Source organism: Somniosus microcephalus, chromosome 19 (assembly GCF_052327205.1).
Source record: "Somniosus microcephalus isolate GS21.2 chromosome 19, FLI_Smic_1.0, whole genome shotgun sequence".
Lineage (NCBI taxonomy): Eukaryota > Metazoa > Chordata > Chondrichthyes > Squaliformes > Somniosidae > Somniosus > Somniosus microcephalus.
In genome coordinates this window covers 66541617-66561519 of record NC_141005.1, presented here as the reverse complement: position 1 = coordinate 66561519, position 19903 = coordinate 66541617, and the positions used below count along the sequence as shown (strand labels likewise).

General features: G+C 43.6%; 1 protein-coding gene across 3 annotated transcripts in view; it reads right to left on the bottom strand.

Annotated features, from left to right (window-relative positions):
• hira (histone cell cycle regulator a) overlaps nucleotides 1-19903 on the bottom strand; it is a 130089-nt gene that overhangs the window by 54756 nt on the left and 55430 nt on the right. For all 3 annotated transcript variants that reach the window (XM_085961969.1, XM_085961968.1, XM_085961970.1), the window contains 2 exons: nucleotides 13600-13812; nucleotides 7499-7584 (listed from right to left, as the gene is read on the bottom strand). In XM_085961969.1, the coding sequence (XP_085818095.1) occupies nucleotides 7499-7584; nucleotides 13600-13812 (299 nt within the window). The remainder of the gene's footprint in view (nucleotides 1-7498; nucleotides 7585-13599; nucleotides 13813-19903) is intronic.

Genomic DNA, 19903 nt, shown 5'->3' with positions numbered 1-19903 from the left:
TAGGAGGGCATGCGTTCCTGCACAAGTTTCAGTATGTGGCGATTAATCGTAAATGATGCAACAGCAAAATTAACATGTTCAACTTTTGCCACATTTATAAAATTCCATTTTTGTCATTTATAAAATGGAGTCTTTATTTTTCATTTTTATAGTTGGCTATATTTTGAAACTTAACACAAAAAGTTACCTCTGCCATACAGAGAGATTTATACGGGCAATTATCTGTGGTACGTTAGCCCCAAGATGAGTTTAAAATGTATACACTTATATAAATGTGCGTGTCTGGTACAGACATTGAGCTGCATTGAGATCACTGCCCCCATGGTACAGATGCAGGCTGAGTTGCTCCAGTGTGAGACATTCCTCAAAGACAGTCCTCCCGCCCAAACAGACTTCAAAGATTCTGAAAAAAATTGATGAAGCTGATCCAGGCAAATTGTTGACTCTGGTGAGGGGTTTGAATAGGAGTAAAAAGGGAAGGTCAGGGAGAACATTTTAAAAATAACCCACAAAGATTAACAGACTCATTGAACAAGTTACCAGGGATGAGGACAACACCACTGGATCCAAGAGACAACGGATTATGTTTTTGGAAAGAGACTGAATTGTAGAATATGAGGAGGCAAAGATCCATCAAAAAGAGAACCGTTTATGTTTAATGCAATGTCCTTTTCCTAGAAGTTTTTAGGAATGTTAATCACTATCCCAATGGCCACCTCTTTCAAAACCCTAGGATGTAGGTCATCCGGTCCTTGAGATTTATCGACTTTTAGTCCCATTAATTTTGCTAGTACTGTTTTTTTTACTAGTAATAATTTCTTTCCTCATTCTCGCCACACCCTTGGTTTTCTTGTATTTCTGGGAGGTTTTTTGTGTCTTCCTTCGTGAAGACAGAAACAAAGTATTTATTTAACATGTTCCCAAACAGTTCTGGAGCATTCAGAAGCCCCAAATTCACTAGCAAGTCGAAAGAACTTCAAACTGCCTTCTAAATCTTAAAATTAGAGCTAGGCCGTTCAGGGGTGATGTCAGGAAGCACTTTTTCACGGACAGGGTAGTGGAAATCTGGAACTCTCCCCCCCAAAAAAGCTGTTGAGGCTGGGGGTTCAATTGAAAATGTCAAAACTGAGATTGATGGGTTTTTGTTAGGCAAGGGTATTGAGGGTTACGGAACCAAGGCGGGTAAATGGAGTTATGATACAGATCAGCTGTGATCTTACTGAATGGTGGAACAGGCTCGAGGAGCTGAACGGCCTGCACCTGTTACTATGTTCCTAAATGGATCGCAATGATTGTGATGCCCCACAAGCCAGTCCTATCTACAGTGCTGCTGAGGCAATTTATGCCTGCACCTCTTCATCACAACCAGGCCCTCCATTTAAATATCGACTGGTTAGAAACGAGAATGGTGCATTGCACTGGAGCACCAACACAGAACAGGTGAGAAACAGATATGGCCTTCATTCTTTTGAGTTACCAATCTCAGGGAGCAAAGGAGAGTAGCTCCTCTCGCACCTGGTGGGTGAGCACATCCCTGCCCTCTCAGCCTGATGGTTGGGTCCTGCGATTTGAAACTTCCCCCCATCAGTTTCTCCCCTTGCTGAACACTGGCACTTTAGAACGTGCTGCTGATTTAAAATTAAAGAGGCAGCAAGGGAAGAAATAAATCCAAACCTACAGGGAAAGCATCGCCCGAAAGCATCCCCCGAAACCATCGATAATTTGACCCATATTCCTGGTGGCTGCCGAATGACTTTTTGCCAATTTTTGCCACACCAAGTCACTTGCCCCGTGCAAGAGGCATGTCAGGCAGGAGACCGAGAGGAAGGTTAAAAAACTTCAGATGTCAAATTACCATCAACAAAAAGATGGTCCCATTGGGAATTACACATCCAGGGAGCAGCAGCAAACAGACGGAGGAGTATCTACTTTATCACAAGCCGTTTTGCACTCGAGGAAGCATCAATCATGCCCAGGTTTCCATGCTGCAGACGTCCATTTCCACAATACAAAACTCAAAGGTTGTTTTTTGGCTAACATACTTTCTTTAAAAAAGTCTCGCCATCAGAACCCACGTTAAAAATAAGTTCCAATTCAGATTCATTTTAAAGGGCCTGAAGGTTCCAGAGGTGGGGGGTTCCCAATCTCCGACCATAACTTTGGCGGAAGATCGGTGTAACCGGCAGCGAGACGGTGTAAAGAGATGAAAACGGCTGTTTCTTTGACGTCCCTGCGGAATTTGAGGGCCAAGGGTTTTTAAACAGTGAGTGGTGATTGCATCAATGGCAGATCTGGCTAGGAGGAATTACAAGGGACATTGCATCTGGAAAGTGGGTTTCCAGCAGAGATACCGTCAGTAATACGAGGTACATTTACTGAGCCTGACCATGCAAGGCAGCTGGGTTATCAGTAGAGACAACGTCATTAACAAAGGGTTCCGGTTGGGAGGAGTTATATTGAGCGCGGAGTGGGAGCTCGATTAACAACAGTCCAGATGGTCAATAATCCCATGGGTGCATCTGTAACACATGCAGTTGATCTGGTGCAGTTAATATAATTACTCTCTGTCTCTCACCCATTTCCTGTTTAATGCCATCAACACCCATAAATATTTCTTAAAAAGCTGCCAACAGACCGAGACAATTAGGAGTTGTTAAAGTTAATCAGAAACCTTTCTACCAGTCGGAGAACAAAATCCCCTGGGGTTGGAGTTGGGATTGGGATTGGGGAAATGGGAATCCCATTGCTTTCAAGTCCACTTGACAGGACAGCTTGGGATTCAGAATTTACCAATCGTGAAGGATCAGTGGGGATAGCTTTCCCCAGCTCGAGCCCTCACTGTACCCTTGTTCTGCAGCTTGTGTGCAGGTGGCACAGAGACTCCAGATTGATGAACAAAACCTCACGCGTAAGTTTTGTCGCAGGCTCGTCGAGTTGGCAGTCTTGCGTTTGTTGTTTTTATATTCAAGGAGGTGGAAGTTAAGAATTCAGTACCTCAGCAAAATCTGCTGCACTGACCCTGTACTACTGCTTAACCTTTATGTTTAACAATCTCGATTTCATATACAGTCCTACCTATTTATGTTGAACTCATTTATGTTGAAATATCAACATAAAAAAATTAGGTCTCACTCCCTTCTCTGCACATCAATACCAAATACCTGCTGAATATGTCCACGTCGAGAAACTCTGACATGCTTAATTCAGCAAATTTTCTAAGTCCCCAACAATATTATTTGGATAAGCTACAAGCGGTAATCTGAAAAGAATGTGTCGCATATGAAACAGACCATTCTTAAATGACCATTTTTTAAATAAATTAGCAAAAATACATGTAGATAAATGGTATAGAAATTTATATACTATAGTACTTTAATATTTGGTACATAAATAATTTAAAATTTACAAGATGTCCAAATATATGTATTTCCGCTTATATTGACAGTATTAGAATGGTCTCCAACATGTCGACATAAGTAAGACCTTATTATAGTTCTGATAGAGTGATTAGTTTTTTTCCACTATCCGAAGACTAGGGAGATACGAGAGGGAGTGTGTCAAATCAAAAAGCTATTACGGTAACAAGAGCTTCTGTTTGACCCCTTGGCAATGCTACATTACCAGATATTGTGCATTTAAATTACATTCTGCTTCACAGGGATTGAGAGTTTGCTTAAAGCAATGGTCCTTAGTGCGGAGCAGGAAAGAAATAGCTGAGCAACACCTAAAACACAACAGTGGCCTTAACTGAAATAATTTTAAACATGTTGGAATATTTGATCCCACAACTATGGGCCGCTTTATCTGTTGTCACTTCACGTATCACCATCCAGCCTCTCACTAAACCTGCGCTGATCTGACAAGCTGAAAATCAATTCATACAGTAAGAATCCGTACACATCCTCTCCAATATGTGGAACTACAGATAATTGCACAAACCTTCGAGATGATAGCCCACGATTTCGCAAGACATAATCTGAACCAAACATAAAGCCTCACGATTCTAAAAAGGTTATTACACTACAACATAGAGCCCTGGTAATTGGGAAGAATAAGATTTGAGCTGTCACAACAGCACACTATACTTTAGGACAAGGTTTACAAAGATCCATTTCCTATTACTGGGCACAAGAATCGTACAACCATGGGATCCTAATACACTACACAGCACTAAAGCTATTCACAGGATTGCCAGCTTTTACAGATAGTGGGGGTAGGATTGGCATCATTGGTTGAGAGATGGCTTTACATGATCACAGAAAGAAGGCAGACCAGAGTTTCAGAACCAAGTGGCACACCTACCGAATACAGACAGGGCTGCAGTGTTACCACTCAAGTATAGTTTTAAATAAAGTTGCATTTGGAAGGACACAAGGCACCAGTCAATGCTTAGCCCAGAATGTAAATGGGCGTGGACAACTCAGAACAACATCACTGGTATAGCAGCATATCGGCATGTCCAGTGGGAGACTCCTCTGGTCACAAAATGGGGTGGATAAGCTGCCCATCTAATCCACTGTTCAACAGATACGTCTACAACTACTGTTAGTGGATAGAATGTACAGCCTGAAATCCCACGACAATTAGCAAATTTAACTGCAATCCCTTTTATCACAAAACAATCTCAGGTGGCTTCTTGTATACCACAGCTAATCCCTTTTATAGATACCCTTCATTGAACACTGCTATCTCTTCCGTCATTTGCTTTCAATTAATCGATTTTTAAAAGTGCTGTTTTCCTGTTGTCTCTGTATCTGAGACAGTATCCACTTCCTGTTCCCATAGGTACAGGTAACAAGGGATATGGAGCAGCAGTGGGTTAATGGAGTTGAGGTACAGATCAGCCATGGTCTAATTGAATGGCAGAACAGGCTTGAGGGACTGAATGCCCTACTCCTGTTCGGTACATGTTCCCCATGCAGCTGCTTTCGGCTACTGTACTGCCAACACAAGAAAACAAATTGCCCTTCCTCCAGCCCCAGTTCCTCATCTCGGCTGCAGCAGTGAATCAGTTAGACTTCCTGTCTGTGCTGCTGTAGGAATCTGCCAACCTGAACTCTAGGCCCAGTAATTTGTGGAATTCATTCCTCTTATTCTTTAAAGGTTACATGTGTTAATAGAAAAACAGTGAGGTTTACTTATTGTAACACCAACTGTAGCACTGTATTGTCTTTCTCATTGAGTCTGGTCCATTATATCATCTAAAAACATGTCTCACTCCCTATAACTTTGCACTCCTATTGCATCACTCTTCAGTGGCTCTATGTCAGCGTGAGTGAAAGTCCTCTTCAACTTTCAGCTTTTTTTTTTTTTGCAAAGTAAGGTTTTAATATACAATAGCAAAATACTGCAGATGCTGGAAATCTGAAATAACAACAGAAAATGCTGGAAACACTCAGCAGGTCAGGCAACATCCGTGCAGAGAGAAACAGAGTTAACGTTTCAGGTCGATGACCCTTCGTCAGAACTGGAAAAAGCTGGAGATGGAACAGGTTTTTAAGCAAGTGTAGGGGCAGGGAGAGGGGGGAATGAGGAAAGAACAAAAGGGAAGGTCCGTGATAGGATGGAAGGCAGGAGAGATTAAAAGACAAAAGGGATGATGGTGCAAGGCAAAAGGAGATGGTAATGGGACAAGTTAAGAAACAAAAGATGACTCAGGATGAAGTGTAAATGGCAATGGCAGAATCATCAACAGCTGCCATGTGAGAGAGAGAAAAAAAAGATTTAAAAAATAGGGGCCGAGGTTATAGTCTGAGGTTGAGCTTCATTGGAACAGCACCTCATCTTTCGATTAGGTACTTTGCAGCTTTCTGGACTCAATAACGAGTTCAACAATTTCAGACTATAACCTCGACCCCTATTTTGTTTTTATATAAAAGGTTTTAATTTAACTTGGTTTATGTCCATGAGTTCAAGTTAGAAATTAAATTAACCTGGAGTTTCACCCGCACCACACAAGGCAAAGCCAAGGCCTCTAACCCCACCCAAGTGTGTTGGCCGCTCCCGATCCCCAGCAACATCCATTGCACAGACTCCTCCCGTAGCCTCAAGTCATCACACCTTACGGGCCTTGTCCCATAGCCCCAACAGCCCAGTACCAGTATCGAAGTACAACGGCATCACACGTTAGAGCAAGACAGAATCAGAGGCCAAGGTTTAACTCCCAATCTGAGCCCCAAAACAACAGGGAGGTGCCTGCGTAGGCCACGTAACCTCCCTGGAGTGGGGGTGAGGAATGATACATGCGTGGTCACTGTGCTTTGCCTGTCAACCAACCAAAGAGGACATTGGCGGAGCATGGACCTCGACAAGGAGAGAACTTAAGCATGTGCCCTTTATTGGGGAGTAAAACGAGACAACAAAAATTAAAACGAACTTCTTCAGTGCACAGTTAAATAAAAGTTAATGTCATTATAAAAATGTTCTGGATCTCGCAAACGGCAAAATGCCCAAAAGGGCAAACGCAAGTCCTTCAGAAATAATGCTATGAATGGAGCAGTACCTCTTGACACAGATTTTCTGATAGCGATAGTTCTTAATGTTGGAGAACACTCACTAATAAACCCCCAGCATGAAGTTCTGAACATTGCATCCTCACTGAATCTAACCAGGCCACTTCCAGCAGCAGAAACCTCACGCTCCCTCTCTTTGTCTAACCAGAAGCAGCTTCTCCAGCATAAGAACCTACTCAGCCACAACTGGCCTCTCAGTGTGGCCCTGCAACCTCTAGTGGCCATGAGCCATACTACGGCTGCCACCTTACACTCCGTGGAGTTGTGCAATTGCTGGAGAATTAAATCAGTTCAAGCAGTGTCACAGGCTGAACGCTTTCTGCCACCAGTGTTGAATGACACTGTATCACAGCTCAGAAACATCCAGACAGAACAACCAAATACTGTACACTGATTCCACCCCCACCCCCCCATCACCACCCACCGGCCAGCCCTGAAATAAAACATTAGTACTTGTACATTCCGTGCAACAAAGCTGGCGCTAAGCGAGGCTCCCTCCATATCACGGCAATCTCAACACAATGGCCTGCTGACCTCCGCAACCCAAACAACATTGCTGTGTTTGAGCCTTCCCGCTTGCACAATTGAGGAGGTTTATAAAACTACCCTGAGCTTACCATAATGCACATTAAAATGACAGCAAAGAAGTTGACTGGGGAGTTACAAAGCTGTAATTGAACGGCAGGGGCTGAAATGACATCAAGCCCTCAGAATGCAGTTCTATAAAAATTATCTGAACTAAACACTTTCACTCACTCCCAGTTTTGTATTTAGTCTGAAACACACATGGTTCTTAGAATAATATATTCTTGATACTGGATGGCAGGGATGGAGTGCCGAGCCAGCAGTTTGCAAAGTTAACGCGGCGCGATGTAGGAGTGAGGGCACACAATAGAATCTATAGCTCACATTTGTTTCTTCGTGGGTTCCTAACTGTGCAGCATACATTGCAAGACTTTTCAAAGGGGATTGAAATGACCTCTTACCCCGTGTCTAACTGAGCAATGCAAAAGGGAGTGATTCTTCTCCGTCCGTCAGCTGTCCTAGTTTCAATCTGCTTCTTTAATAAATTCTATAATGGGAGAAAGAGAGAGAAAGAAAGAAAATTCAGACGCTATTATCCAGCACACCATTTGCTTCCCACTGAAGCTCCCAGTAACGTGGCCAAGGCTCTTAATTGGTTTTCTTAAGCCTCTCACTTTATTCAGACTGCTCTTTTAATCTCACAGACTGCAGAAAACACAGCACTTTAAGAGAAGCCTTCATTCAAAAGGTAGACAAATCCTTCGAAACTAAACACCAAATGTGATGGGAGTAAAATACCTTTCAGACCGCTGCACTGGCTGCTGCAATTGCCATGCGTATAATTCTGGTGATGGGCGATCTTGCCATCTTTCAGATGTTTGAAACACAACACCCCCTGGAAACAAGCTGCATCATATTACACCGGACAGCTTTATAGCAGTGGCCCGTACAACACAAACCCTACGTTGCAGGGTGGCAATTCACTCGTCTAATGATAAACAGTCCATCCATTAGGAAGATTCTTATTAAACGCTACAACCTGTTAATGACTGTATTTCATGTAATACTCTGATCAATTGTGCTGTACAACTGTGCAAAGTACCCTACCCATGGACAGCACAGATTTTAAAACAAAAGGATCTCTTAACCACTAATTTTTTTAGTTACTGATGGTCAATAATGAGAGCAGTTATATTCCATGTTGGATACAACCACACACACAAAGCAGGAGTCTATTTGGGGACAGATAGCACCCTAAAGATCAAGCAAAATGAACCCACCCACATCCCTTCTGGAGAGTAATACCAGTTTAGTAATATATATTTACACAAGATAACGTAACCAACGGGTTGCGTTTATTTTTCACATCTTGGAGAATAGTGTGAATTAGTGAAAAGGATCTGCAAGCTGATTAGCAGCCTGATAGTTTATGATGGGAACACACCTTCCATGGCCGTAACTGTCTTTATACCAGCCGATAAGATGGTTAGTCCTCCACGGCAGGAGGGTTTTATGGGCTTCCACAAGCACCGGATGCGAGGATCCCACTGGATGTCAACGCAGAGCAACTGCCATTAATGTCACTTTACAGTCAGCCAGCTGCAAGTCACGCCAATGACCAATGTGACAACAGTAGATTGTCACCGAGAGATGGGGCAAACAGATTTGGAACATGACCACCTGGGGCAACTAATCAGCAGGACAGGCTAAGACTTGTCTCGCTGAAGTAAAGGAGCTGATGTAACAGTGTTAGGATGACTAATGCAACTTTTTGTTTGAGACTCAGGCACTGTTTACATAGAAGATAGGAGCAGGAGTAGGCCACTCGGCCCCTCGAGCCTGCTCCGCCATTTAATGAGATCATGGCTGATCATCCAAATTCAGTACCCTGTCCCTGCTTTCTCCCCATATCCCTTGATCCCTTTAGCCTTAAGAAATATATCTAACTCCTTCTTGAATATATTTAATGAATTCACCTCAACTGCCTTCTGTGGTAGAGAATTCCACAGGTTCACCACTCTCTGGGTGAAGAAATTCCTCCTCATCTCTGTCCTAAATGGCTTACCCCTTAGCCTTAGACTGTGACCCCTGGTTCTGGACTCCCCGGCCATTGGGAACATCCTTCCTGCATCAAGTCTGTCTAGTTCTGTTAGAATTTTATAAGTTTCAATGAGATCCCCTCTCATTCTTCTAAACTCAGGCGAGTATAAGCCCAATCGACCCAATCTCTCCTCATACATCATTCCTGCCATCCCAAGTATCAGTCTGGTGAATCTTTGCTGCACTCCCTCCATGGCAAGAACATCCTTCCTCAGATAAGGCGACCAAAACTGCACACAATACTCAAGATGTGTTCTCACCAAGGCCCTGTACAACTGCAGCAAGACATCCTTGTTCCTGTACTCGAACCCTCTCGCTACGAAGGCCAACATAACATTTGCCTTCTTAACCGCCTGCTGCACCTGCATGCTTACCTTCTCTGACTGGTGCACAAGGACACCCAGGTCTCGCTGCACTTCCCCTTCTCCCAATCTATTGCCGTTCAGATAATAATCTGCCCTCCTGTTTTTGCCACCAAAGTGGATAACCTCGCATTTATCCACATTATACTGCATCTGCCATGCATCTGCCCAATCACCCAGCCTGTCCAAATCATACTGGAGTTTCTCGGCATCCTCCACACAGCACACATGCCCACCCAGCTTTGTGTCGTCTGCAATCTTGGAGATATTACATCTAGTTCCCTCGTCTAGATCATTAATATATATTGTGAATAGCTGGGGTCCTAGGACCGATCCCTGCAGTACCCCACTAGTCACTGCCCGTCACTTGGAAAAAGACCCGTTTATTCCAACTCTTTGCTTCCTGTCTGCCAACCAGTTCTCTATCCAAGTCAATACCTTGCCCCCAATCCCATGTGCCTTAACTTTACACGCTAATCTCTTGTGCGGGACCTTATCGAAAGCCTTCTGAAAGTCCAAATACACCACATCCACTGGTTCTCCCTTATCTATTTTCCCAGTTACATCCTCAAAAAATTCCAGTAGATTAGTCAAGCATGATTTACCTTTTGTAAATCCATGTTGACTTTGTCCAATCCTGTCACTGTTTTCCAAGTGCTCTGCTATTACATCTTTTATAATGGACTCTAGCATTTTCCCCACTACCGGTGTCAGGCTTACCGGTCTATAATTCCCCGTTTTCTCTCTGAACTATAAAGAGGAAGCAATTACAGAATCAGCAGCCTAACAGAGAAAGGAGACCATCTATCTTAGGAAAAGAACTTGAATTTATATAGCGCCTTATTGCATGCACAGGATGTTCCAAAGCAATTCACAACCAATGAATTACCATTGAAGTGCAATGACTGCGGCAAAATTACATTATAGTCGCCCAAGTCAACAATTAGGGGGGAGACAAAGAAAGGAACATGCCCTCAAGAGGGAGCTGGACTGGTTCTTGGCTGGGGCAGAGATTGCATCATATAGAAGGTAAGTGGATTAACAGATAACGTACACGTGGTCAGTGATCTCCTGGACTTGATTCGATTGCTTGAGTGGTCGAAGCAAAATCTTCCAGAATTCTTTTTCCCTTATTGACCCAGTTTTTTTTTCTTGCATCTCCCAGGAGATTACATGGCTGCTGGAATCCAGGGGGGGGGCCAAGGTGGAGGGGGTGTGGTTTCTGGTCATGATGCTCCAGCCATCATGAGTGTGGGGCCAGCTGGTCTTTTCCTGCCTATCATTTTGTGTATGTTCGGAAGAGAACAGGGACTATTTGTCTTTAAGATATTGTACATGTAAACCAAGTCTCTTCATGGTCATGTTGTCCGGCAATGGAAGATTGGAACCAAGTTAATCCTCAGTAGTAGACTCAGTAAAATGATACCCGAGCTACGCATGTCCTCAGTACTCCAGAGTGGTGCTGATTGCCATTGATGGGACATGGAGAGGTAGACTGGGATGCTTCCAACTCAATCCTAGATGACCCTGCAAGCCAATGCCTTAACAAGTAGTGTGGCCCTGGCTGGACAAGCAAACAGAAGCTTACCAGTGCTCTGTGTTGGCATGGTGCAATTTTTAGCTGGTTAAACTCCAGCAGTAGCCCCATACACATTTGCGTATCCCTAAGCCCTGGCTCTTAACAATCTGTGCCTAAGACCTCGGAGCTGAAGTAAGTGGTGTGTGTCCCTATAAGGAGAGATTACGCTCTATATAAGGAAAACAGAAACTTTCCGAAGTGTATTTCTCAGCAACTTGGTTGGGAGACACTTGAGCTTGGTGATGGGCTACTGCATGGCTAACCCAAAATAAAAATGGTGCATGTGGGACTTTCAACCCCCACAGCTTTAGCACTTCAGTTCTTTTTCATCATAAGGAAGAGTGTAGCTTATTTTAATAAACACCAGTTCTTACAAACATTACATAAAGTGATGTGAGTCTGGTGGGAACTTGCTTTAGAGAGGGTCGTACTAGTCTTCAAAGATTGAAAACTACAAACTTTCGTAAAGGGCTACAGATTGGACTGTTTTTCCAATTGGGGGGAAAAAAATTTCAGAAGCAAATCTGTTTCCCTTTGATGGAATAGGAGAAATATCGATCGAAGGTTACTGCTGAGGGTACGATTGGTGTCCCATTATGAGGTATTGATGCTACTGCAGGGAATAATGAACATGATATACTGTATTCGGTTAGACATTGACCATTCACCTCTACAACCTGGGTCAAATCCAGCCTAGACTGATGGGGTGAAAGTGTCCTTAAGTCTGCTGGCTGTAAAATTAGCTTGGGTAGTTTCAAATCGTTTCCTCATGAACAGGGACCCACTGCACAAAGCTGATCCTAATTTGGCATGAATTGGGAATCTCGTCCAGAAAAGCCACAGGATGGCTGGTTTGCGAAATGGGAAAACTTCACCCTATTTCAGTAGGGGTTGCTCTACTGTGGTTCTGTATGGGGCTGAGGCACATTATTGAGTCATAGCAGAAGGAGCTTTACTCTATCTATCTATACATGTTCGAGAGTTATTTCCACTTTTAAGAAGTGATTAACTGACCATGAAACTACTATCTCCTATGCTATTTTCTTACAGTTGATGTGAAAATATTTTTCTTTTTGAGAGTCAATGGCTGCCAAGTAATCGCCCACACGGATTATGTAGTGTAGGGCTTTATGATCATCATGACTTAACTTTGAGGAATATGGTGTGCTGCTTAACAGTTCATCACCAACTCCAATTAGAGCTCAGATCATCCCTTGGATCTGTGGTGAGTTTCACTTTACACCACCTTGAGCTTAAATGATTTGCTCATACAAAATTCACTGGGGGTGATGCACTGGGGTTTTGTCTGCACTCTCCAACTATAATAGGGAACTAATCCCAATGATCACTTGAGTATGTGATGACTCCCACCTGCCAATTCAGGAAAGGAGAAGCAACAAGCATGTCAGGGTTTCACTTGAACTTCGTGGAGCTATGCTCTATACAAATCAGCCAGCAGGAAAGAAAGAACAAACGTGCATTTCTATAGCGCCTTTCATCACCTCAGGACATCTCAAAGCGCTTTACAGCCAATGAAATGTAGTCACTGTTGTAATGTAGGAAACGTGGCAGCCATTTTGTGCACAGCAAGATCCCACAAACAGCAATGTGGTAATGACCAGATAATCTGTTTTAGTGATAGTGATGTTGGTTGAGGGATAAATATTGGCCAGGACACTGCTCTTCTTCGAAATAGTGTCATGGGATCTTTTACTTTCACCTGAGGGGGCAGATGGGGCCGCAGCTTAAGGTCTCATCCGCAGAGAGAAGTAGGACATAGCAAAGGTTCAATGTGCCAGCAACAAATATTGCCCCAAGCAAGCTGTCTCTCTCTTGGGCCCCATTTGGCGAGCAACAAATGGAACAGGACACCTTTGCATTACGAGATTGGAATTAATTTTGTACCACAAATTAAATAAAAGTTTAAAAAAAACATAGCAAAAGATAAGACTTTGAATGTGAAATTAGAACAGGCTATTAACACAAAGTGCTTTATAAGAGATTCCACATATTCACAAGCACATGTTCAGGAAAGAGGTACATGTTACTTGGGTTTCATTTTTCAAAGATATTTAAAGAAAATTTGGCACCAAGATAGTCAGATGTTCCCAGCTAATTGAAGGTAACTGTTGTGGGCGTATTATAGCAAAGGCTCAAAATCCCTCTCTTACTTTCTCTCTTGGCTCAACAGTTTGAATTGATGGGAAGTGGAGTCACTGAACAGACCTCAAAGAAGAAACACTTCCTAACCACAAACATTATACATATTAGCATGCACTTAAGGGGGCATAAGTGAGCACCAGTTGCACTCGTGAAATACTTGAATATTTTCGTGAACCCCATAAAGCAGTGGTTAATAAAGCCACTTGTATTGCAGAACCTTTAACCCATGAAGTTTAGCACACTCTCTGGGGTAGTTTCTGTAAACCAGCATTGCAACATTCAAACCTGTGACCCAACAGCATCAATTGTGTGGGTTTTTTTTTATTCAATCTTCAAGTGGTAGCTTCTCATCCATTACCTTTCGAATGTCCTCTAGGCTCTCTCCATTCAGCATATTTGCCACTTTGGGGGCCATCAGCTCCCTGGAACCTAAAGCATTCTTCTGTTCCTGCAACTCTTTCTGCTGCTGTTGGTACTTCAGCATTTCTGGATTCTCGATGATGGTGGTGGACAGTTGCTGCTCCGTCGTAATCGCCAGGCTTTTGCCATAGGTCTTCTGATGAATCATGTTCTACAAGACAGGAGAGAAATAACAGGAGATTTGCGTCACCAGCTAATGGTTAATTCTAATAACCAGATTGCCTCTGCTCCCAGTGAGTATGCTCTCTACAACGTCCCAATCTCAATAAGCGTACTGCACCGTCTGCATACATCAAGGGATTTCTCCACTTTATGTGGCGTGTTTGGAGACTTTTGCAGCAAGAATGTCCAAGTACAAACTAAACTTTGCAGTTTAATTAACTCTGATCATTGGGCTGAAATGGGTCAAAACCAAACAAAGCCACACAGTAAACCTTGACCCCCCTCTGTCCAGGCAGAACTCATGCACAGACTTACTGAGGTGAACAAACAGCATATCAAGACATTGCTCTAAACAATAATCAGAGTGGGTTTGCTAGATCCCTGTAGAAGCTAAATGAATATGCAGTTAACAAATTAACCAGTGCAACTTAGGACATCAGTACAGAGGGCAGGAAAACTACAGCTACAACTACAGTGAGTATTACAGCTCTTTTGCTCTCTAGGTTAGGTAAGTGGATTAACTTCAGAACTGGGAGAGCATTAACTACTATTACATTATTAAATTAATAAACTAAATTAACTAACTAAAACTTAAAAGTAAAAATAATAATTTGATTAAACACGAACTAATTATATAAATAAAATAAGGTTAGATAGAGATAGCAGTGTAGGTGGAGTGTCGTAACTGCAGTATGTGGGAGTTGGTGGAGACCAACGAGATCCTGAGCAACCACATCTGTGGTAAGTGCCTGCAGCTCGAGGAACTTCGGCTCAGAGTTGTTGGGCTGGAGTCTGAGCTGCCGACATTGCGATGCATCAGGGAGGGGGGAAGAGTTAGCTGGACACTTTGTTCCAGGAGGCAGTCACACCCCTAAGGTTAAGCAGTACTTTAGAGTTAGTCAATGGTCAGGGACAGGAGGGTATGACTGCGAGTCAGGAAGGTATGGGGACCCAGGATGTAGTGATGGAGGAGTCTCAGCCCTTGACCTTGTCCAACAGGTACGAGGTACTTGCGGCCTGTATGTACGAGAACAAGGACTGCAGGGAGGATGGGCAAACTGATCACGGCACCGTGGTATAGGAGGCCATTCAAGTGGGGGGGGGGGGGGGGGAATAAAAAGGAATGTGGTAGTGGTAGGCAACAGTATAGTCAGGGGGATAGATACTGTTCTCTGCATCCGTGACCGGCAGTTCCGAAGGTTGTGTTGCCTGCCCGGTGCCAGGATTAAGGATATCTCCTCGCGGCTAGAAAAGAACTTGGGGTGGGAGGGGGAGGATCCAGTTGTCGTGGTCCACGTAAGAACCAATGACATAGGTAGAACTAGGAATGAGGTTCTGCTGAAGGACTTTGAGGAGGTAATAATCTCTGGATTGTTACCTGAGCCACACGCAAATTATCATATGAACAGATTAGAGGTTTAAATGTGTGGCTCAAAAAGTGGTGTGGGCGGAAGGGGTTTCAGTTCATGGAGTACTGGCACCAGTACTGGGGAAAGAGCTGTTCCGTTGGGACAGGCTCCACTTAAACCAGGCTGGCACCAGTGTCCTGGAGAACCAAATAACTAGGGCAGTAAACAGGGCTTTAAACTAATGAAGGGGCGGTGGGAGGATTCAGGAAAGAGTAAATTTAAAAGCAGCAAGAGAAATGTCAAGGCTCTAGAGCAGAGTAGAGTTTTGGGTAAAAATAAGCAGTAGGTTAAGGAAGGGACAGAGAGAGTAAAAAAGGTAATAAGGCATCAGTGACCAAGGTGACATCGGGGAAAAGTAGAAATAAGTCAAAGCTAAAGGCACTATATCTGAATGCGTGAAGTATTCGCAACAAAATAGGTGAATTAATAGCGCAGATATTAAATTAATAGGTGTGATCTAATAGCTATTGTGGTTGCAAAGTGACCAAGGTTGGGAACTAAATATTCCAGGATACTTAACTTTTGGAAGAGATAGGCAAAATGGAAAAGGGGTAGCCCAGATAATAAAGGATGGGATAAAGACAGTAGAGAGAAAGGATCTTAGCTCGGAAAATCAAGTAGACGAATCAGTTTGGGTGGAGCTAAGAAACAGCAAGGGACAGAAAACATTGGTGGGAGTTGTTTATAGGCCCCCAAACAGTAGTTGTAATGTAGGGCAGAGTATAAATCAGGAAATTAGAGGCGCATGTAACAAGGGTAATATACAGTAATACAGGGGACTTTAATTTACCTATAGACTGGGCATACCAAATTTGCAGTAATAGTGTGGAGGACGAATTCATGGAATGTATGCAAGATAGTTTTCTAGATCAGTGTGTTGAGGAACCAACTAGGGAACAGGCTATTTTAGATCTAGTATTATGCAATGAGAAAGGGTTCATTAATAACCTTTTAGTAAAGGGGCCTTTAGGGAAGAGTAACCATAATATAATTCAAACTCAATCTAAAATTGTAAGTGATTTAGTTAAATCCAAAACTAGGATCTTAAATCTAAACAAAGCAAACTACGTAGGTATGAGGGGCAAGTTGGCCAAGGTAGAGTGGGAAACTACATTAAAAGGTATGATGGTAGACAAGCAATGGCTAGCATTTAAAGAATTAATATGTAATTTACAACAAATATACATTCCTTTATGGCACAAAAACCCCACAGGAAAAGTAGTCCAACTGTGGCTAACAGGAGAAGTTAAAGAAACATAGAAAAATAGGAGTAGGCCATTCGGCCCTTCAAGCCTGCTCCGCCATTCAATATCATGGCTGATCCTCTATCTCAATACCATATTCTCGCACTCTCCCCATACCCCTTGATGCCGTTTGCGTCTAGAAATCTATCTATCTCCTTATATATATATTCAGTGACTTGGCCTTCACAGCCTTCTGTGGTAGAGAATTCCACAGGTTCACCACCCTGAGTGAAGAAATTTCTCCTCATCTCAGTCCTAAATGTCCTACCCCGTATCCTGAGACTGTGACCCCTTGTTATAGAGCCCCCAGCCAAGGGAAACATCCTCCCTGCATCCAGTCTGTCTAGCCCTGTCAGAATTTTATATGTTTCAATGAGATCCCCTCTCATTCTTCTAAACTCTAGTGAATACAGTGAAGATAGTATTAGATCAAACGAAGAGCCTTATAATGTAGCCAAAAAGAGTAGTAAGCCTGAGGATTGGGAGAATTTTAAAATTCAGCAAAAGAGGACCAAGAAATTAATAAAGAAAGGGAAAATAGAGTATGAGAGTAAACTAGTGAGACACATAAAAACAGGCTGTAAAAGCCTCTATAGGTATGTAAAAAGGAAAAGATTAGCGAAAGTAAATGTGGGTCCCTTACAGGCTGAGACAGGAGAAATTATAATGGGGAATAAGGAAATGGCAGAGAAATTAAACAAATACTTTGTGTCTGTCTTCACGGAAGAAGATGCAAAACACTACCCGGAAAAAGTGGAGAACCAAGGGTCTAGCGAGAATGAGGAACTGAAAGAAATTACAGTTAGCAAAAAAAAGTACTGGAGAAACTAATGGGACTGAAAGCCAAAAAATCCCCTGCACCGGATGGCCTACATCCAAGGGTTTTGAAAGAGGTGGCTATCAAGATAGTGGATGCATTGGATGTCATCTTCCAAAATCCCAGATTCTAGAACGGTTCCCACGGATTGGAAGGTAGCAAATGTAACCCCACTATTTAAGAAAGGAGGTAGAGAGAAAACGGGGAACTACAGACCAGTTAGCCTGACAGCAGTAGTAGGGAAAATTCTAGAATCTATTATTAAGGACATGGTAACAGGGCACTTAGAAAATAATAAGAGGATTGGGTAGAGTCAACATGGACTTATGGATGGGAAATCATGTTTGACAAGTAAGAGTTTTTTGAGGTTGTAACTAGCAGAATAAAAGGGAACCAGTTTATGTGGTGTATTTGGATTTTCAGAAGGCATTCAATAAGATGCCACACAAGAGGTTATTAAACAAAATTAGGGCTCATGGGATTGGGGGTAATATACTAGCATGGATTGAGGATTGGTTAACAGACAGAAAAGAGAGAGTAGGAATAAACGGGTAATTTTTGGGTTGGCAGGCTACAACTGGTGGGGTACCACAAGGATCAGTGCTTGGGCCTCAGCTATTCACAATCTACATCAATGATTTGGATGAGGGGACCAAATGTAATATATCCAAGTTTGCTGATGATACAAAGCTAGCTGGGAATGTAAGTTGTGAGGAGGATGCAAAGAGGCTTCAAAGGGATATAGACACACTAAGTGAATGGGCAAGAACATGGCAAATGGAATATAATGTGGAGAACTGTGAAGTTATCCACTTTGGTAGAAAAAATAGAATAGCAGAGTATTTTTTAAATGGTGAGCGATTGGGAAATGTTGGTGTTCAGAGGGACCTGGGTGTCCTTGTACACGAATCACTGAAAGTTAACATGCAGGTACAGCAAGCGATTAGGAAAGAAAATGGTATATTGGCCTTTATTACAAGAGGATTTGAGTAGAAGAGTAAAGACATCTTACTGCAATTATATAGGGCCCTGGCGAGACCACACGTGGAGTATTGTGTACAGTTTTGGTCTCCTTACCTAAGGAAGGATATACTGGCCACAGAGGGAGTGCAACGAAGGTTCACCAGACTGATTCCTGCGATGGGGGGATTGTCCTATGAGGAGAGATTGAGTAGACTAGGCCTATATTCTCTAGAGTTTAGAAGAATGAGAGGTGATCTCATTGAAACATACAAAATTCTTAGAGCTTGACAGGATGGATGCAGGGAGGATGTTTCCCCTGGCTGGGGAGTCTACAACCAGGGGTCACAGTCTCAGAATAAGGGGTCGGCCATTTAGGAAGATGATGAGGAGAAATTTCTTCACTCAGAGGGTGGTGAATATTTGGAATTCTCTACCCCAGAGGACTGTGGAGACTCAGGGCCTGATTTTCGGCTTGTGTGGGAAATGGTCGGATTTCCCCAAATGTGGGGTTTCTGACACATAAAAAAATTGTCAGCCAGCCCCATGCAATTTTCCCTCAATTGGCCAATTAATTCCCAGCATGTGGGAAGCCTTGCTAATTGTCTAAATCGAGTCAGGAATCCCCACAGTATGATGTCATCATTCGTGGTGCTTTCAAGGTCCATAGCAAGCACTGCATCATCTGAAGGCTTCCAAACGAACCATACAGGATGGCAGCGGAGCCTGCAGCAGCTGTGGCCAGTGCCAGACCCCGAGCTGCCTTCAAATTCGACGAGGCTTCACTGCAGGCATTATTGGATGGGGTTAGGGCCCACAGGGAGGTCCTCTTCCCTTGGTCAGGGAGGAAGAGGCCTCACACTGAGACCAATGCTGCATGGATGCAGGTGTCAGCAGATGCCAACTCGCTGGGAGTCACCAGAGGAACCTTGGCATTATATCTCTAACTCCTTCCTTTACTCCCCCACAGTACCATCCAGAGCCCCCGTCCTCACTGTGGAGGAGGAAGAGGCTGTGCAGCCAGACTCCTCAGAGGAAGCTCCAACCTCTGAGGGCGCAGCGTCAGCAGAAGTAAGCGCACCCAGCACCAGTGCAGACACTCACACCTCGGGGGGGACCTTCGGGACATAGAGTAGTGTTGTCACCTGGTGTTTCACAGCTGACAAGTGAGCCTCAGCAGATTCTGGAGACAGGGACAGCAGTGGAGAGTCCTCGTCGGAGGGCGCAGGGCTCTGCCAGTTCAGCTCAGCTGCGCTGCATCTCGACCCTCTGCCTCTGGGTCCATCCGCAAGAGAAGAGGTGATGGATCTCCATGCACAGATGCAGGAGTCTCTGGCAGGTTTTGTCTCCAGGGTCGCTGCGAGTGTGGAGCGAATGGAGGAGTCCATAGCGACCATGAGCAGAGCCTTTGTGGAGTCATTGGTGCATGAACGCAGCACCATGGAAAGGTTGGCAACCTCCATGGAGGAGATAACTTGCCAGCATACGGAAAACATGGTGAGTGCTCATAAGAGAATGACATCTCTTGAGGAGCGTTGGCCATCTGTTGAACAGAGAAACCAGATCTTCATGGAAGTCCTTCTGAGTAGGACTGCCAGTGCAGAAACGGGTCCCACTGGCCCCCTAAAGCGCAGCAAGGTGCTCTCAAGC